The sequence below is a fragment of the Mesoplodon densirostris genome, chromosome 19, assembly GCF_025265405.1.
Source record: "Mesoplodon densirostris isolate mMesDen1 chromosome 19, mMesDen1 primary haplotype, whole genome shotgun sequence".
In the NCBI taxonomy this organism is placed as follows: domain Eukaryota; kingdom Metazoa; phylum Chordata; class Mammalia; order Artiodactyla; family Ziphiidae; genus Mesoplodon; species Mesoplodon densirostris.
This window is the reverse complement of record NC_082679.1, coordinates 32,633,133-32,653,950: the sequence shown is the minus strand read 5'-3', so window position 1 is coordinate 32,653,950 and position 20,818 is coordinate 32,633,133. Positions and strand designations below refer to the sequence as shown.

Sequence of the window (20,818 nt, the reverse complement as noted above, 5' to 3'; positions counted from 1 at the left end):
TCTGTCCTTCATCAAGCAATTAAAACTATTTCTTGTAATAATGCTGACTTCTTGATAAGACATGCTTATTGATGTACTTGAACAATACAGAGAGAGGAAAATCAGTGCTATAAAGAAGGCCACATTTCAATCTCTACTTCCTGGGTTGTTGAAAATTAAATGTCTGTAATCAACAGGAAGGGGAAAATAAATCCCACTATTTCTCAATTTTTAAGTCTCAAGCATGGTTTCCTGGCTAATACTTTTTTTAAATGTCCCCTCTTAGGATAACTGTAACTTTCTCATACACCAAGTAATAATTTTTTTCTAATTTAAAAGCTTGATGAACCCTGGCAGGAAAGAAAGAAACACTGTTTACTACCAACTACTGCAAAATGACATGAGGTCAGAACTAGAGTCATTCCCGATGGATGAATAAATGAAAGGCACACAAATACCTAAAGAGTTACAGCGTTCGATCTGATTGGAAACTGGCTGCAGGGACGCAAACCTAGAGTCCGGCCGGCAGCTCTTCAGTTTAACAAACAGCGCCTTCTTCAGGGCACAGGTGAAATATCGAGTACCCCTAAAGGTTCCATCTGTACAGCCTGCACACTCGTCTTCCTGAAAAAGAAAAAAAAAAAGTGCTTAGACATGCATTATTCTCCATCTTGCAAAGATGGTATACAAAGAACTAAGACTTGTTTCAAGTTTACCCTTTCTTAGAATTCCGTTGTCACACCTGTACTGAGAACTCCATCAGGAAAAAGGGGTTGACTAATCAGTATTTCAGCCCACAGCTAACGATTTGAGAAATTAATGCCTTATTCCAGCATAAAATCCTCAATGTATTTCCCTTCAGAATACATGTTAAACCTTCCCTGGTTAACTGACTTCCCTGCACCATTTCCAAAGGCATTAAAACTAGTGGGGAGAGGGGGCCAGAAGGGGCTGTTTATTTTAACAACCCAAAGAGAAAAATAGCATTCACTGGCCTGTAAACCAACAAATAAAAAAAAACAAGAAATATATTTAAATAAAAGCTAAATGTACTCAAATTCTCTTTCTGATTATGAAATGTCAAACAATATGCTTTCTAATCTCCAAAGTCTTTCCCTCTACCAAAGATCTCAAAAGGTCACTAAAAATGGTGATTAATCTTAAAGTCAATGATAGAAATATTAGAACTGATGGCAGGAGGGAGGCTAAGAAAAAAAAAAAGAAAGAAAAACTGATAACAGTTTGCTTTCCTTACTGCATTCTGTTTAATATAATGAGCCTAAACATATTAGCCTAAAAATCTACTTTCATTCCTTGAACACAGATCAACTAACATTAAGAATAAGTGGATCAGATGCTTAATGGGTGGCAAAGGATGTCAGGCAGCATGGTAATAAAATTTTTCTCTAGTGATGGCTTTGTGGATAAATAAAATATTTCACTAAAAAGCAAAGAATAGCGAAAGATCTGTACAAAACCCCAGACAGAAAAGAAATGCAATTTTTAGGTCAAATTAAATTACCAGTTCCAGTCCAGCTAGTACTTCATTGAGTCCTGGTGGCTGACCAATCCAACGGATTACCCCATAGAAAGGAGGATTCTCTTTAACCTCGGCCAGCGAGCCCACTTCCAGGCCATGTGAGTTACCAGAAGATACGGCCAAGGGTGGACTCTCCTGCACAGGTGCATTGTTTAGCTCTCCCATCACAGACTGAACTGACAGAGAGAGCGGACTGTGGCTAATACTTCCATTGGTGTTGGGCATCTTTGTCAGACTAAATGGTAAGGAATGAAATCTGTTCTCGCTGGATAGTGAGTTCATGGAAGGAGGTTGCAGTGGTGGTGAAGCGTGTCCAAAGTCTGAAGAGATCTCCGTAAGTGATTTTGCAGGGTCCTCAGCAACTATAAAAAATTATTCTTAATTAGAGAAACTTATTCAAGAATATTAAATATGCCCTACATCTCTAAAGATTAACATATACATAAGTCCAACTGCCCACCTGACCTCTTCTAGTATGATTCTCTTATAAGCATCACGAACTTACTACCTCCAAGTCAGTGTTCTTGATTCACATCCCCACCTCCAAATTTTTCTTCTTCAGTAAATGGCACCCAATTATTCAAACCAATAAAATATGTTATTGATTGGAATTGTATAGGTTATATTCTTTGTCCAAAATACAATTAAGTTACAAAAACCAATACAAAAAAAAGAGCAAAAAATTAAGAAAGATGCTTCTAAATAACAAATGAATCAAAGAAGAAATGATAATGTAAAATTTTAAATAAAGAAAAAATAAACACTTGAACACAACTAAAGTAATACTTATAAAAGAAATGTATAGACTTAATAGTTCATTTTAGAAAAAAAGGAAGGGTAATATTAATAAACTCAGCATACAACTTAGGAAGTTAGAAAAACAACAGAATAACCTCCCCAAAAGTAGTCAAGAGGAAAGGATAAACACAAAAACAGAAATTAGGGCTTCCCTGGTGGCGCAGTGGTTGAGAGTCCGCCTGCCGATGCAGGGGACACGGGTTCGTGCCCCGGTCCGGGAAGATCCCACATGCCGCGGAGCGGCTGGGCCCGTGAGCCATGGCCGCTGAGCCTGCGCGTCTGGAGCCTGTGCTCCGCAACGGGGAGAGGCCACAACAGTGAGAGGCCCGCGTACCGCAAAAAAAAAAAAAAAAAAAAAAAAAAACAGAAATTAATGAAAGAGAAAACAAACATCCAATAAAAAGAACCAAAGCCAAAAGCTGTTTCATTAAAACAACTAATACAGTTGCCAGGCAGGTACTGCAAATCAGTGTGGAAAGAACAAACTTCTTAATAAATGGCGTTGAGATAATCAACTATCCATATTTTTAAAAAATTAAATTGGACTCCTCTGTCATACTCTACACAAAAACAATTTCCAGATGTCTTAAAGAAAAATGTCAAAGGCAAAACTACAAATTTTGGAAGAGAATATAGAAGAATGTTCTTTATGACTTTAGGGTAGAGAGAAATATCTTAAACATGAGTATACAAACCAAAAAGGAAAAGACTGACAAATATGACCACATTAAAATTAAGAGATACTTGTCCATTAAAAGGCATCATAGCAAGAGTAGAAATATGAGCCACAAACAAGGAGAAAATACTTGTAATCCTTATTTCTGACAAAGGATTAGAATTTGAAAAAGGTCTATAAATCAATTTTTTTTAAAGACCAGAAAAAAATAGAAAAAAAAAATGGACAAGAGACTTGAAAAGGGAGCTCACAAAAAAAGAAACCTAAATCACCAACAAATCAGTGAAAAGGTTCTTGCCCTCACTAGTAAATACATAAAAGAAAGTCAAAATCAACATGAGATAGCATTTCAAAAGGTAAAGGTCTTAGAACATTAACTGCTGGTGAGGATAAGGAGTCAATGATACCCTTACACAAAGCTGATGGGAGTGTGAATTGGTATTAACTATTCCAGGAAACAGTTTGGCATTATTTAGTAAAGGAAAGATGTGCATATCCCATGTACATCTAGTAATTCCACTCCTAGGTACATACCCTAGGCATGGGTAAGAATGTTAATAGCAGAGCTGTTAATAATAGCAAGAAAATAAAACCAATTCAAATGTCCATCAGTGGTTGAATGGATAGTTACATTGTGGTATATTTAAATACCATATTTCACAGAAATGAAATGGAATGGAATGCAATGCTATACAGCAATGAAAACAAATAAATCATCATGACATACTACAACTTGGATGAATCCAGAAACATAATGTTGAGGGAGGAAATTACACAATATACATACAGTCTGATTCCTTGTATATAAAGCTCAAAACCACGCAGAACTAACAGTATGCTGTTTAGATGGACAAACTCATAAAGCGAAAATGAAAACCAAGAGAGTGATAAACACTAAATTAAAGATGATGGTAGCTCAGAGGAGAGTGAAAAGAACAACACTAGGAAGAAGCACTGAGAGGATTTCAAAGGGAATGAAAATGTTCTTTGCCTTAAAGTGAGTAGCGACTCCATGGGTGTTCACTGTACTTTATACCTTATCCATTTAAGATTCTTTACTGATGATATTTAATCTAAAAAAATTTTAAGTTATTATTTTCTTTCCCAAACCCTCAACCCCCCCAAGCCCAACACTCAATTCCATAGAGTAAGATCTGTTGTTTCTACCTCCAAAATATACCTCAAATTTGTCCACCCCTCTTACCCTCTACCATCATCTCCCCAGTCAAAGCCACCATCATCTTTCACCCTGCAACCAGTCTCTTACCTGGACTCTCTTTCCCTCTTCTCGCCCCTCTCCAATCTAATTACCATACCACAACTAGTGAGATCTTTTTAAAATTTAAAGATCTTACGTGATCTTGTATCATTCCCTTGTTTAAAACCGTCCATGGCTTTCCAGTACCTTACAATAAATACTAAATTTCTTACCAACACTTACTAGGTCCTAAATGATCTGACTCCTACCTACCCCTCCAAACTCATTTCATACACCTCTTTTCCTTGCTTACTCTGCTGCAGCCACTCTGGCCTACTTCCTGTTCCCCAAATATAATTTCTCACCTCAGGACCTCTGCCTTTACTATTTCCTCTGCCTAGAATGCTCTTCTCAAGCTCTTTTTCTGGCAGTTTCATTCACATCATCCAGATCTCAACATAAATGTCATTTCCTCAAAGACTCTTTTCCAAACCACCTCTGGAGCCAGCTTCCCACCAGCTGCTATCACCTTGTTCATTTCCTTCATTGCACATGTCACAGTTACCTTGTCTGTCTATGTTTATTGTCTATCATACCAACTAGAATATAAGCTCCCTACAACGAGGAACTTTGTTAGTCTTTTCCATGGCTGGATCCATAACATTTGGTATAGCCACTAACACAAGAAAATACTCAATATTTGTAATAAAAAAATTGAATAAATGAATTAAACGTTATAAAGAATAGCCTTTAAAATGTGTAAGTAAAACAACTACAGATATGATGTTCTTTTACAAGTAAATTGCTTCTATTTTCTAATTTAAGGATGCAGGCCTATTTCATATAAATTTCATTACTTCATATGTCTTTTTGGACCAGTTAGAAGGTCACTATATTAATCCAGACAGCAAAAAAACAAAGGAAAGGATCTGAACTAAGGCAGTGGTTTCAGAAATGAAGAGAGGGGAAGGATTCCAGTGATATTAAAGAGGAGGAAATCCCTAGGACTTGGTGACATCTGGATGTGACTAATGAGAGAGAGAGAGGAGGTCCAGGATGAAGCAGAAACTTACATTTTAGGCAACTGGACTCATGTCTCCATCTCCTCGCTCCATAAAAACATAACTCACAAGGCCATCAGCGACTGCCACTGGCTAAATCCAACGGGTTTTTGTGTGGTCTTTATCTTATTTGCCCTCTCAGAAGCATTCGACACTGGTGTCTATTAGCTCCTTGGCTTCTTGGCCCAATAACCTCTTTGTTTTGCCCACATCCTCTGGTTACCTTTTCTCTGTCTCCTTTGAAGACTTCTCCTCCTCCCAGCCATTATGCTCCTCAAGGCTCAGACTTAAGCCACACCCTCCATCCCTACTTTCTCCATAGGTGATACTATTCACAGGATTTTAATCACCACATACGTGAAGGCAACCTACAAATTTATTTCTCCAGCTCTTAACATCTCTTTTAAGCTCTGGATCTGCATATGCAACTGCCCGCTTGACAAGTCAACTCTGGGAAGTTTAAAAGGCTCCTCAAACTCAACATATTCAAAGCAAATCCATCACTTTCCTCCACAATCACCTAATCCATCACCTTCCTCCATCATCACCTAAGTATGCAGGTGAGAAAACTAGGAGTCATCACTCACGTCTCTTTCTTCCTTACCTCTCACTTTCAATCTCTGTGAATCCTGTCAATTCACTTCTGATATCTCATAGCCATCCACCTCTCCCTATCCTTTCCCCAACAAGTCTAGCCCCAGCAACTATAATCTACGGCTGAGCCTATGAGCAGCCTTCAACGGTGTCCTTGCATTCACACAGCCCCTGCTTCAGTCCACTGTCCACCCTGCAGCCACAATCATCTTTTCAAAAGGCAAACCCTGCAAACCCCTTGCTGAAAATCCTTCAGTGGCCAGCCATTTCCTTTTAATAGGATACACCAGGCTCCACATGCCCTGGCCTTGTTTGCCGCTCCATTCTCATCTCATAAAATGTTCTATCTCTCTGTTCTGGCTACTCTGGCTCTCCTTAGTCCTTGGCAAACACCAGCTCCATTTTACCACAAGGCCTTTACATATGCTGTTCTTTCTGCCTAAAACGTTCTTCTGCCCCATTTCAATTTGTTATCTATCACTCCCCTGGTAAATCTAAGCTCATGTCACTTCCTCCTAGAAATACCCCTGAGACCCTCAAGTAAAAGCATCCCTTAATATACTCTCACAGCATCATATGCCTTCATTATACTCATCAAGACTGCAATTCTTCATTTGTTTCTGGCACACAGTAAACATTCAATATATACTTGTTGAACAGATGAACAAAAGAAAAAAGAATAAACCAAAAGAAAGTGATGTCCCAGAACCAAGGGAAGGTAGAGTTTTTTAAAAGTGGTATCAAAAAAAAGGATATCAAGATAGTAAAGTCTTTAAATGATTCAATTGATTCTAGAGATCTTCTACCTTAAACAGATCACTGAAGTGCAGAGAACAAGCTGCTAATACATTTTCTAAATACTACATTAATCTTAACAGCAGTGCAGTTCAAATTGTGTATAATATTTTAATTCAGCAATATTAATAAAGAATGGTCTACTCATTCTGTTTCCAAAAACTATCTATATTGGTGAAAAAGCCATTTTTTCTCTAGTGAGTTAAAAGGAGAGAATCATTATAAAGAACACTAAAATTATAGATTACCTTCATCAATATACCATGAATTTTTTGATTTGGATTGTGGTTGTGAGTCAACAGAAGACCCATTTAAGGTATAAAATAATTCAGATCTGTTTCTATTTCCAGGGTCTGAGGTAGATCCTATGGAACAAGAAAAGTTCCTTTTAAAAATAAAGTCAATATGAAGTGAAAGTTTTTCCGTAAGAGAAAATAATATGTATATGGTGTTAACAATTATTTATACAACCAACAGATGTATACAAACACAATATATTTTATTAGTGCCTTCAGCTTTTAAAATTTTGGTAAACATTTTTGCAGTGTCAAAAAGATTCTTCAGGGCTTCCCTGGCAGCGCAGTGGTTGAGAGTCCACCTGCCGATGCAGGGGACATGGGTTCTTGCCCTGGTCCGGGAAGATCCCACGTGCCGCGGAGCGGCTGGACCCGTGAGCCATGGCCGCTGAGCCTGCGCGTCCGGAGCCTGTGCTCCGCAATGGGAGAGGCCGCAACAGTGAGAGGCCCGCGTACCGCAAAAAAAAAAAAAAAAAAAAAAAAAAAAAAGATTCTTCAGCCCAAGAAACAATGTAAGAGGAGAATAGGAGTTAAGTTAAAAGAAAAGCCTGTTTTTTTGGTTTTTTTTTTTTTTAAACAAACTGCTTTAAAAAATCATTTCATGTACTATGGCTTATTTCCAAATGTCAAAATCACCATTCCCCAGTTTCACTTAACAAACCTCTTGGTTCACAAACTTAACATATTATTTTAAAACGGCTGCCCTCAAAAAAAGGCAGTCTTCAAATATATATAAATAGATGCATAAATTAAGTTTAAAAGATTTAAGGTTTAAACATTTTTGAATTGTTAGTCAACAAATCCCTTGCTGAATTTCTTCATGTCTCTGAAAAAGTGAAGCAGTATTATTTCTTATACATTAGATTTATTAAATGTAAGAAAATTTAGTGTAGCTATGCCACAGACACATCAAGACATTCCCCTGCCTCATTACTAAGAGGACATGCTATCGTTGAGAGCAGTGGGGTCTCTAGAATCTACAACAAAATCTGATTTCTTTTTCAATTTAAAGCAGATAACTTTACACTTCGTACCTATAACTAAGATCTGTTACAACATAAGTAGTACACATATCTTAAGAAAATCTTTAGGCTATTCATATTTAAGTGAGAGTAGCAAATTGGTGCTAGCCTATCTAGATCCACAGGTTAACATAAAAAGTACTATCTATCACTTATATATTCTATTTAATTCTACATCTCCCAGGGTCCAATGTCACATAAAATATTTCTTAAAGTACAATTTCCTTTTAAATAAGCAGAAAAAGTTTTCTTCACTAGATAATTGAGGGAAAAAATTCTTTTCTTAACCTACATCTGAGTTAAAAATTCTTGCAGCTTTTTAAATTAGCTGTTTAGCTTGTATAACTACCACCCTATTCACCTATGAAATATGTGGAAGCTAACCAAAAAACAACTAAAAACTCCACATGTATTGTAAGGGAGTTTCTGGAAGAAAGAAAAAATTTTTTGCTTAGTGGTTTGGAATTTAATTTGTGCCACCTCTGCTAGCAAAATCCACATAATCTATAGTATACTTTATCTTATAAACATTATCCATAAATGATTATTGTGTACAGTGCAACTCTAAATTATATATACAAATGTTACAAGTAGGGAATTCCAAAAACCAGCGTATATGGACCAGAAAAAGACACAGGTCCCCACAGGAAACTTTTCATCATTTAGAAAAGGTTGCGAACCCTTGGCTTAAGCAACACCATCTATAAACATTTTTTAGTAAACTACTAAAAATGTTTGCAAGAAGAAAGTCTACATATACATTAAAGAGTAATACCTTTTAACCTTTTTTCAATGCTATGGCAAATAAAAAATCATGTAAATAACGAAGAACTGTATTCTATTAATCCATACCTGTAGCCTTTGGTTTATTATGACTGGATGAACCTTTGTCCCCAACACCTCTTGACATAAAGGCTAGTTTGGGAGGCCTCCTTTCCTGTGTAATGCTATCTGAAACAGTAAACATGTTTTTTAAAGATAAAAGCAAATTCTTATAGAAGAGAAACAACTGAGCAAATAATGACAATAACAACAACAATCCCTTTCCAACAAAAAAACAGAATTTTCAGAGTAGTTTTACAAATTCGTCAAGGCCATAAAAAGTACTGCAAAAGGTCATACCAAAAGAAATCATTGCTGTATTTCAAAACATAATTTCTACAAGATAATACACCCCAAGTACAATTCAGCTAAGTGCTTTAACTTCTTGAAAATTTAACCACTTTTAATCAATTTTATTTGATATGTTGAAACACCACCAAGAAAACCTTACTCAGTTTTTTGCAGGATTTCCCAAATCAGTTATCCCCAGAACACCCCTGTGTGTTATGAAGTGTCCCACTCTCAAATATCTCTAGAAGATGCTGAGATAAACAGACTTCTTTACTGCATAACCCCAGAACCTTTAATATGCTAATATGCATTGTGAATCTCTCAAAAAGGGATATAATAAACTTATTTGATAATGTTTTTTGTGCCACTCTACTTAGCATCTCAGATTAATATATTTCATGGGACACAGATTGGAAAAAGTCTGGTTAGGTATATGTATCAGTTTTTTAAAATATATATATATATATATATATATATATATATATATATATATATATATATATATATGTTAAGAATAACACAAACACATATACATATAAGAGAAAAAACACAGAGAAATACACAAATGAATAATGCAGAAAGCCAGAGATAAATAGCAACAATATTTCTGAAAAAAACACTTTAAACTTCTTTGAAAAATTGGTGCAATAATTTTGTTTTTGATACAAAGACTACCTTAAACCTTAAAGGCCAGTGATTTTCATAAGGTATTCACAAAAACTGATCAAACAAATGTAGAAAAGTCAGTCTGGAAAGTTTTCCCCTGGAAAGTTCAACATACCCATGGAGTCCAACGTGACACTTAAGAGTCCTACCTGATAAAGCTATGTATCAGCAAAAACAATATCACCCACAGCGGATTTTTGAGAACAGAAAGAGAAAAAGAGGGAAAGTTTTACATTTTAAACACAAGGGCTATTTTTTTTAAGAAAAAGGAAATAATACTGAATTAATTATATATAAATGATGCTTGGTAACTTTTTTCCACAGTTGGAGGGGGAGAAGAATGCATTATTAAACTATATCTTAGCTGTCTCATAATGTGATCAACTGGAATATTATTTTAGTTCAAAAATTATACTGAATAACCATGTGTTTAACCAAGTGATATAGTAAATGAAAGGCTATTTACCAATATTTTTATGATGTTACCATTCCAATATCTCTAAATACCACATGTGACAGCTACTGTGAAAGGTAAAACTTCTTAGTCACTGGCAAAAGTTTCCAAATTACAGTATATAAATTGACTAAAGAAAACTAACTCCCACTATTAACTGTAATTAATTGCATGTAAGTCCATTTTGAAAAGATATTCACATGTATACCATAATCTATATACATTATACAGTTAGTGGTGATTATAATAAAGGCAGAAAATGGTCGTAACTAAGGCTGCCTGGCAGTACCAAAAGGCCAATGGATGAGCCGGTGGTGACAACTCTGCTGGTGATGCTAGGGGAGAGCTCCAAGGATTAGGAATATGCAGGGCACTGGAGTTGGAAATGGTGGTTATCTTCTGCCAAAGACTTTTTCATGGGGGAGGTAGGGGCTCAAATATCAACTTTGAGGAATAGGACAGTCCTGCAGAATTCTATGCAGATAAAGGGTCACATGCCATATCTAACTTGCCCTCCAGCAGTTACATACCAACTAATTCTTCTTTCTTTATCACAACTATATTCATGATCCAAAGTCAAAGCCTTCCATCTTAAATGAATTTTAAGAGATTACCATCTCAGGAAAAGGCAAGCATGAGAAAGTAAACAAAGTAAGGAATAAATCTGGCAGGCAATTTTGTGAGATTAAAACAATCCTGATTAAAAGATATTAAAAGAGATAGCAAGACATGTCCACCAAACGGCATGTATAAAATGTTCATAGCAGCCTTATTTGTAATAACCAAAAGCTGGAACAATGCATTCTACAGGAGAATGGATAAACAAACTGTGATCTGTTCATGCAATGGAATATTACATAGCAATAAAAAAAGAATAAACAACTGATATACACAACATGGACACTGTGTTGAGAAAAGAAATGAAGCCAAAAGTACCCATTATATATACACAGCAGGAATGCATTCAAAATGATAAAATTAGAAGCCTGCCCATCACTCTTATTGATTTAATCAGAAAAAGAAAAATCCTTGGGAGAAACTTGGGTTAGAAATTGTAACAATAAACCAGTGAACAATAACAAACCACAAGAAATGTCTGTGAATTTGAATGACCCACTAAACTGAGAAAATTGCTTAACTGATGTACTGCTTAACCTCATCAGCCACAAGAGCATAATTCAAACCCAAATGAGAATTTAATATCCATGGAGAAATCTACTGAAGAAAATGTAAGTTTACTTGGGTAGAATGAAGAATTATAAAACCCAATACCAAACATACTATACACAACAACAAAGCAAAAATCTCCTTACAGTGAGACTACTGATCAAAGTAAATATTTTCCTTATATTTTAGACAATTTTATATGAAAAATTGTTCAAGAAATCCTGAAAAGTACATAGAGATAACATGAGGGTTGCATACTGTGATCTAGTGCTTCAAAATAACCTTTTGGGCTCTAACTGTCTCATATGAGGAGTCCTGCCTATACAGACAACATTCAGGGTGATTCAGACTGACAATCTCTACAGAAGGCCACTTGGCATTATCTATCAAAATGTAAAGTACACATACCCTTTGACCCAGCAAGTCTACTTCCAGGAAGTTATCTTTTTTTTAAGATCTTATAAATATTTTAATGTAAATATGAGTATAATATATCCCATTTAAATACTCAGAAAAGTATACTGACAGCACACAAGAAAAATCTACAGATGACATGATATTGAGAGAGACAAAACACGAAAAGACAGAATTAGTATCCAAAATGATCTGAAAATGGAAGACTGGATAGCTCTAATGACATGAAGTTAAACAGGGACAAATGTAAAGTCCTGCCATATGTCCCCCAAATCAACCATACAAATATAGATCAGAAGCAGAAGTACATGTGAACAAAATTGGGGATTTAAGTCAAGCGTAAGTTCAGGAATCATTAATTCATTAGTTTATAAGTGCATTCATTTAGTCAAGAAATACCACCAACTCCATGCAAGGAAGGCATTACCGTGTCTCTGGTAATATAATTCAAACTGTGACAGGGCTGTCCCAAAATCTTTTCTGCTAAAGTCCTGTTCTATTGCAATAATTAGTCTACATACAGACTATGGTATTTTGTTCCCCTCTAGGTGTCCAAGTGTGAAGGTTTCTTTAACAAACCAGGTCTTATTCAGAATATCTGGAAGGCATGCCATATGAGAAATGGCTAAAATGACTCAAACTATTTAGGCTGGAGAACAGAAGATGTAGGTGTCAAGGACACTCATCTTTGAATGTCTGAGGGTTGCTACAAGGAAGAGGGGCTGGATTTGTCCTAACTTCATCCTCAGTTAGAACTAGAATCAATGAGGGAAGTTACAGGAAGGTAGAGGTAAGCATGTATCATACAAGGAGAGACTTTTTCACAATTAGATTTGTCTAAAATGAAATACTCTAATTTTCTTCAGGACAAAGTGACTCTTCTATCAAATGAACAGATAAGTAATCTTTTAGCTATACTGGATACATGCAAACTGAAACATACATATGACATTACTCACTGAAGCACTGTTTATAATAGCAAAAGATTGAAAACAGCCTTAATGCCCATCAGTAGGGGACTGGTTTCAAAAAATTGATACATTTATAAAATGAAATACAATGCAATAATTTAAGCAAAAGATTAAGTATGCAATTTATGTACTAATATAAAATGATCCCTATGATAGATCTACTGTTAGCTTTTTTTAAAAAGGTGCAACTTACTCTTCTGGGAAGATAAGTTGGTGTACTTTTTCCTATTCCTCCTGATAAGTACAGCTAAAAACTCTGGATGTAACATATAAAACAAAACAGAGAAGCCTCTGAAAGGCAAAGAGGAGAAGGCAGATCAGCTAGGGAGCACGGGACCTAAGGAGTGACACGAGATTTCCCTGGGTTTTCTTATTGCCTCATATATCCCAGACTTAGAGCTGAAGAAGGCAGCAACCTGGAAATGCCAATGGGGAGAGACAAAAGAAACTCCCAACAAAGGTATCCTCTCATTAGTCGAATGAGAAAAGACAAACCCTAGTTAGACAGAAACTTTTAGACAATAATCCCTCTATTGCAACCAAACACAGCAGCCACACCCACTCCAACAAAGGCCAAGCGGGGAATCTGGACTTCTGCCTCCACCTGACAATAATGAGGTGACACACACCCTTGAAGTGGCAAAAACAAAGTTTAAATATGATCTAGAATCTCAGAATATAATACCCAACTGTCCAAGTTTCAAATAAAAATCACTCATTATACCAAGAACCAGGAAGATGCCAAAAAGAATTTAAAAAGACAGTCAATAAATGCCAACACTGAGATGACAGAGATGTTAGAATCATCTGACAAAGATCTGTAAAGCAATCATGGTAAAAATGCTTCAATAAGCAATTACAAACACACTTAGGAAAAAATGAAAAATATTAAAACTTTTTACATAAAAGATAAAGAGAAAGGAATATTAGCATACCACTAAACAAAGTCATCAAACCACAAAGGAAGAGAGCAAGAGAAGGGAACAGAGAAGAAATACAAAAACAGCCAGAAACACTGGACTCCATAAAAATCAAAATCTTTTGCTTTGTGAAAGACTCTGTTAAGAGGATGAAGAGATAAGCTACAGACTGGGGAAAAAAATATTTGCAAAGGACTAGTGTCTAGGATATATAAAGAATTCTCAAAATTCAACAGAAAAAAGGAAATAATCCAATGAAAACATGGGCAAAAGAGATGAAAACAAAATTCACTAAAGAAGATACATAAATGGCAATCAGTACATGAAAATAGATATTCAACATCATGAGCTATCAGGGAAATTCAATTAAAACCATAGTGAGATATGACTACACACATCTCAGAATGGCTCAAATAAAAAATAGTGACAATACCAAATGGTGGTGAGGATGTAGAAAAACTGGATCACTCATAAATTGTTGATGGTAATGTAAAATGGTACAGCCACTCTGGAAAAGTGTGGCAGTTTCTTAAAAAGCATGCAAATACCACATGACCAGAAGTGGCACACCTGGATATTTATACCAGAGAAATGAAGACTTACGTTCACTTGTGTTCACTCTACACAAATGTTTATAAGCATTAGTTATAACAGCTAAAAACTGGAAACAAATCAGATGTCCTTCAATGGGTAAACTGTTAAACAAATAGTGGTATAGCCATAACATGGACTATAACTCAGCAATAAAAAGGAATAAACCAGTGATACACACAACATGGATGAATCTCTAGAGAATTATGCTGAGTGAAAAAAGCTCATCTCAAAAGGATTCTTGAAATGACAGAACTGTAGAAATGAAGAACAAATTAGTGGATGCCAGGGTTAAGCGGACAAGACGGGCAGTGTGACAATAAAAAGGCAACATGAAGTATCCTTGTGGTAATGGGAATGTTCTGTATATTGACCATATCAATGTCAACACCCTGGTTGTGATCTTACACTGTAGTTGTATAAGATGTTCCTTTGGGGAAAACTGTGTAAGGGGTACACAAGATCTCTCTGTATTATTTCTTACAACTGCATGCAAATATATAATAATCTCAAATATTTTTAAATCATACAACTGACAAAGGGCTTATATTCAGATTTATAAGAATTCTTAAAACCCAATAATAAAAATAAATAAGAAACTGGCCAAAGATTTGCACAGATACTCCACCAAGGAAGATATACAGATGACAAATAAGCACATAAAAAGATGTTCAACATCACTGGCCATCAGGAAAATGAAAATTAAAGCTACAACTAGATGCCACTATATAGCTATTAGAATAGATAAAATTTATAAGACTGACCATACCAAGCGCTGGCAAGGACATGCAAAAACTGGGATTCTCACACATTGCTGCTGGGAATGTAAAATAGTATAATCACTTTGGAAAGACCGTTTGGCAGGTTGCTGTTGTTTTGTTTTGCTTTGTTTTTAAAGTTCAACAATCACCTACAATAGTACCAGCCATTCCACATCTGGGTATTTACCCAAGAGAAATGAATATCTATGTCCATACAAAGACTTATACATGAATTTTCATAGCAGCATTATTCATAATAGCCACAAACTAAATAGAAACAAGCCAAATATCCACCAACAAGTGAATGAAAAAACAAACTGGTATATCCTCATGCTTATAGGGAAAACACACTGTCTTTCCCTTTGTTCTCATGCTCACAACAATTGTGACACTTCTGGCCACCAAATGTGTGAGGAGTTTTCCCACACTAAGCTGTGACACCAGCTGGGTGTCCTACAATTCAATTTGGTTCTGACGCTATCTACCTGGGGTTAGAGGCAAATCCCACAAGTTAAGGGCTCAAAAGACCGTAAAAGGACCCAAAAGACCGTAAGCTTTGCGGTAACCTGCAAGCTCTCAAAACCCCATACTTTGGGAATGTTTATGGAGACTTCATCAGATAGGCATGCTTGATTATTAACTCAATTTCCAGCTCATCTCCCCTCGCCAGGGGATGGGGCTGTGGCTGAAGTTCTAATCATGGCTTGGTCTCTGTAGTGACCAGCCCTCCATCCAGGAGCCCACTAAGAATCACCTCATAAGAACAAAAGACACTTCTATCACCCAGAAAATTCCAAAGGATTTTAGGAGCTCTGTGTCGGGAACCTGGGTCAAAGACCAAACATTAGCAAGACTCAGGGGCAGAGACATATATATATTATACATTTATATATATTATATATACATTATACACACATATAATATATATAATGCATATATATAATATATATTATACATATATAATATATATTATTCATATATAATATATATATATTATTTCTCACTATAGAATGGAATACTTCTCAGCAACAAAAGGGGCACGTGGATGAGTCAACAAATAATTATGTTGAATGAAATAAGTTAGACCAAAAAAAAAAAAGAATACATCCTGAGTTACTCCATTTATATAAAATTCTAGAAAAATGTGAACAAATGTATACTGACAGAAAAAAGATCAATGGTTGCCTAGATTTTGGAGGATGGGACACGCAGAGTGGAAGGAAGCAAACACAAGGGGCATACCTTGGGGTGATGGACATGGTCACCAGCTTGACTGCGGTAAAGGTCTCACTGGTCTACACATTCGTTAAAACATAACAAACTATAAACTTAAAATATGTGCAGTTTACTGTATGTCAGTTAAAACTCACTAAAATTGTTAAGATTATAAAAAGAAGGTACAAAAAAGTGTATAAAATATGTAAACACTGAACAAAGAAACGAATTAATCAAGAAGGATACAGAAGAGAATTAGGTAGTTGGGAGGCAATGCTAGGAGGAAAAGGTCTCATACACCCTTTGAAAATTCTGTGCGAACATGAATGTACTATATAATCTGAAAAATAAAATTAGTATTACATTCCTAACCCCCAAAACTAAAAAAGACAACACAGATTGGACTAAAAAAAGCAGAAATTTAGGGGAGGCACTAATTGATATGCTTCATCACAACAGATTTAAGAACCTGAATATAATGTCAAATTAGATATGTTAGAGGTTTTTAACATTCAAAACAGTAACAAACAGGACTTCCCTGGTGGCGCAGTGGTTAAGAATCTGCCCGCCAATGCAGGGGACCCGGGTTCCATCCCTGGTCCAGGAAGATCTCACATGCCACGAAGCAGCTATGCCAGTGTGCCACAACTACTGAGCCTTCACTCTAGAGCCCATGAGTCACAACTACTGAACCCACGCGCCACAACTACTGAAAGCCGGAACACCCTAGAGCCCGTGCACCACAACTACTGAGCCCACACGCCGCAACTACTGAAGCCCACACTCTCTAGGGCCCGTGTGCTGCAACTACTGAAGCCCACATGCCTGGAGTCCACGCTCCACCACAAGAGAAGTCACCGCAATGAGAAGTCCACGCACCGCAATGAACAGTAGCCCCAGCTCACCACAACTAGAGAAAGGCCATGCACAGCAACGAAGACCCAACGCAGCCAAAAACAAATAAATTAATTTAAAAATTAAAAAAAATAAAACAGTAATGAAGAAAGGAAAAACTCTTAACAGGTTGAAGACTCCTGCATTTTTAGTCAATGGTATTCTTCAGAAGCCTACTGTAACAAGCAATTGAATAGGATGAATTCTTTCCTAATCTCATCAACTGTTCAACTGCTTCTAAAAATTTTTTTTTAATTCTGTAAATAATTTTGTCCTACAAGTGAAGGTAATAGGGCAAGAAAGAAACTAAGAAACTAAATGAGATTATGACTATTTTCTTCTTTCTCAAGAAATGGGTGTTAATGATGACATGAAATATAGATGAAGACCTATTTAAATAAATGAAATTAATTTTCATTTAGACAACTTTGCTTTTTAAAGTCTATTTGCAGGCTTTATTTTGTTGGCAAAAAAGTATAATTGGTGTATTATGTAATAAAAGCTGGTATCATTCCTAATTATCTTCTACTCATGGTTTATGAAAATCAAGGTTTAAAAGAAAAAAAAAAGCATTCTTTGCCTTGCCTGTCACCCTGCTCTGAGAGCCAGTAACAATGACAGTGATAGCCACTGATCTATAAGATCAAAGTTTGCCTGACAAGTGATTTCTAAGAGATTCATGTAACTAATTTTGATTATTTTAATCCTACATCACTATTTAAATAAAATGTAATTGTAAATGTTTTTGAAGATAAATGCTACTAAAGATGAATTCTTTGTGAGGTTATATATAATTCCATCACATGAAAAATAGAAATGGTAGCTTTTTCTTTTCTTTTCTTCTTAAGTGCTACTGTAGAAACCAAGATCATTTACATTTCAAACCAAATCGAGATATGGAAAAGTATACAGAAAGAAATACAGCTCTGGAGTTTGAAAAAAAGGGGGTGGGGGCATTTCAAATCTTTATTCTATGGCAAACTGAGAAAAACACAATCAATTATACATAAGCCAACCTCATATTTCAGGTATCTTTTTCTTTCTTAAATTATAATACTGAACTAATGATTTCCCCAGCCTCCCAACTTACTTGATATAATGAATTATATTTAGTTGTAAAATGGAAAATTTAAAGAAATTCAATTAAGGTAGGTAAAAAGGATGGTTATACTAATAAGGTTTTGAGCTTTCAAAAGTACCCTTTGGACATTTAAAAAAAAAAAAAAGGTAAGAAAGAAAGAAAAAGAAATACCCACAGAGATATTTGATTTGGTAAGACAAGTTAAATTACATTTATCCATGTGGTTCTGGTGAGACGACATTAGCATAGAGTTGATTATCCCTGTAAGAATAAATAATGAAAGAAAATTGATTTTACAAGGGACTCCCCTTAGCTATCTAGCAAGTTAACATTATAAAATGAGCATAACTCACAGAATTTGCTTATTAGGACAGGGCTTCTCAACCTCGGCAAGGCTAACATTTCGGACCAGATCTTTTTTTGTGGAGGGCTGCTTGCTGCATTGTAGGATGTCTAGCAGCATCTCTGTCTCTATCCCCTAGATTCAAGCAGTACTCCTACCCCAGATGCGATGATCAAAAATGTTTCCAGACATTGCAAAATGTCTTCTGGGGGCAAAATCACGACAGGTGGAGAACTACTGGCTTACAGCTAAAATGACCTTCTTATGAAGGTTTTGTACTAATGCTAAAAGTAAAAGTAAAACAAAACAAAAAACTTTAAAAATTGCTTAACATACCAAAAAACAACAACAAAATAACCCAGTAAACTGTGACAGACTCAAAAGAAAAAACTGCAATGGATACCAATGCGTGGATGATTCTGATGTTGTAATTGGCAGAAAAGAATTGTAAAGAGGTTATTATAACTATGCTTAATGAAGTAAAGAAAAATATGCTTACAGTGAAGGAGAAGATAGGACCTCATCAGAGAAATAAAAACTAGAGAAACAAAAAAAGGAACTGGATGGAAAGTCTTAAAATACTTTTAAAAACTTAAAAATACAATATCTCAAAAAATAATGTATTGGATGTGTTAAAAGCACAATGCGGATAAAAGAGGGGGAAGTGAATAAAATTGAAGGTAGAACAATAGAATTATCTAAAGAACAGAGGGACTAAAATTTGAAAAAAAATTAACAGAACCTTAAGGATAAGGGACAATACGAAAAATTTTGACATATATCAAATTGAAGGTACAGGAAGAGAGAACACTGAAAGGAACAGAAAAAACATCTGAAGGAAAAATGGCTAGACATTTCCTACTTTGTTAAAAAATATAAATTTACAAATCCAAGAAGTTTAGCAAATGCTAACCAGGATAAAGATGAAGAAAATCATGCTAGGCACATCATAGTTAAATGCTGTAAGCCAAATATAAAGTCTTCAAAGCACCCAGAGAAAAACAACATATTACATTACATACAGGGTCACAATGATTCAAGCTACTGATGACTTTTCATCAGAAACTATGAAGGCCAGAAAATCATAGAAAACCAACTTTAAAGCAGAGTTCCATATATACCCAAAATATCCTTCAAATATGAAGGCAAGATAAAGACATTCTCAAAGAAAATTAAGAGAAATTCATTTCTAGAAGACTTCACTTCAACAAACACCACAAGAAGTTCTTCAGGATGAAGGAAAATGATAAATAGATGCACAGATCTTTTAATTATTTAAAATATAAATAATTATTTCAACAAAAAATAACATTTTCTTGTGCATTTTTAAAGTACATAGATGTAATGTACATGACAATTCATAGCATAAATAATGAGGAAGAAGTAACTAGATTTACATGGTTACAAGGTTTCTACACCTTATACTGATGTATATAATTGGCACAATATTAACCCAAACTAAACTAAAACATTAAGGATATATACTATAATCCCTGGAGAAACCACTAAAAGCAATATTACAATGAAATATAGCTTAAAAACCAATAGATTAATTAACATATAATTCTTAAAAATTTTCAAATAATCTACCAAAAAGGTAGAAAATGACTATAAGAAGAATGAAAAACAGAGGGACAAATAGAAAACATAAAAAACAAAAATTTCTTTAAGTTTTAATAGATTAAACACAACAACAAAAAGACAGAGATCATCAGAATGGATTTTTTTAAAAATGACATGCTGTCTAAAAGAAAACAAGTGGGATAGAGTGGGAAAATGGAGTAAAGAAGGTGGGGCGGGGGGAAAACATCTCAATCCAAAAAAACACATTGGGGATAGGGCAGATAAAGTAGGACAAATAGAAAACACACAAGATGGTAGAAATAAATCCAACTGTCAGCAATGATAACTATTAATAGATTAAAATCTTCAGTTAAAATATAAAAATTGTCAAACTATATTAAGAAACCAACTATATGCGATTATAAGAGACATAACTAAAAATAAATGATGAAAAAGAGACATACCTGGAAAATACTAACCAAAAGAAAACCTATCTATATCATACAAAACAGAATTTAAGGCAAAAAAAAAGAGAAAAAAATTACTGCAGATGGAGGCAGTCACCACATAATGAGAAATCACTTAGAAGATACAACAATTCTCAATTCTAGGTACCTAAAATTTCTAAACTTGTATGTAGCAAATAATAATTTCAAAATTAAAGGAAACACTTATAGATTAAGAAGAAATTAACAAATCCATCATC

The 20,818-nt window shown here is 35.2% G+C and overlaps 1 protein-coding gene across 4 annotated transcripts in view; it reads right to left on the bottom strand.

Moving 5' to 3' along the window:
- The window catches only part of CYLD (CYLD lysine 63 deubiquitinase), a 57,789-nt gene that overhangs the window by 16,206 nt on the left and 20,765 nt on the right, over positions 1 to 20,818 (bottom strand). For all 4 annotated transcript variants that reach the window (XM_060083793.1, XM_060083795.1, XM_060083791.1 and 1 more), the window contains exons 6-9: positions 8,812 to 8,910; positions 6,890 to 7,006; positions 1,502 to 1,881; positions 438 to 603 (exon numbers count right to left, since the gene is read on the bottom strand). In XM_060083793.1, the coding sequence (XP_059939776.1) occupies positions 438 to 603; positions 1,502 to 1,881; positions 6,890 to 7,006; positions 8,812 to 8,910 (762 nt within the window). The remainder of the gene's footprint in view (positions 1 to 437; positions 604 to 1,501; positions 1,882 to 6,889; positions 7,007 to 8,811; positions 8,911 to 20,818) is intronic.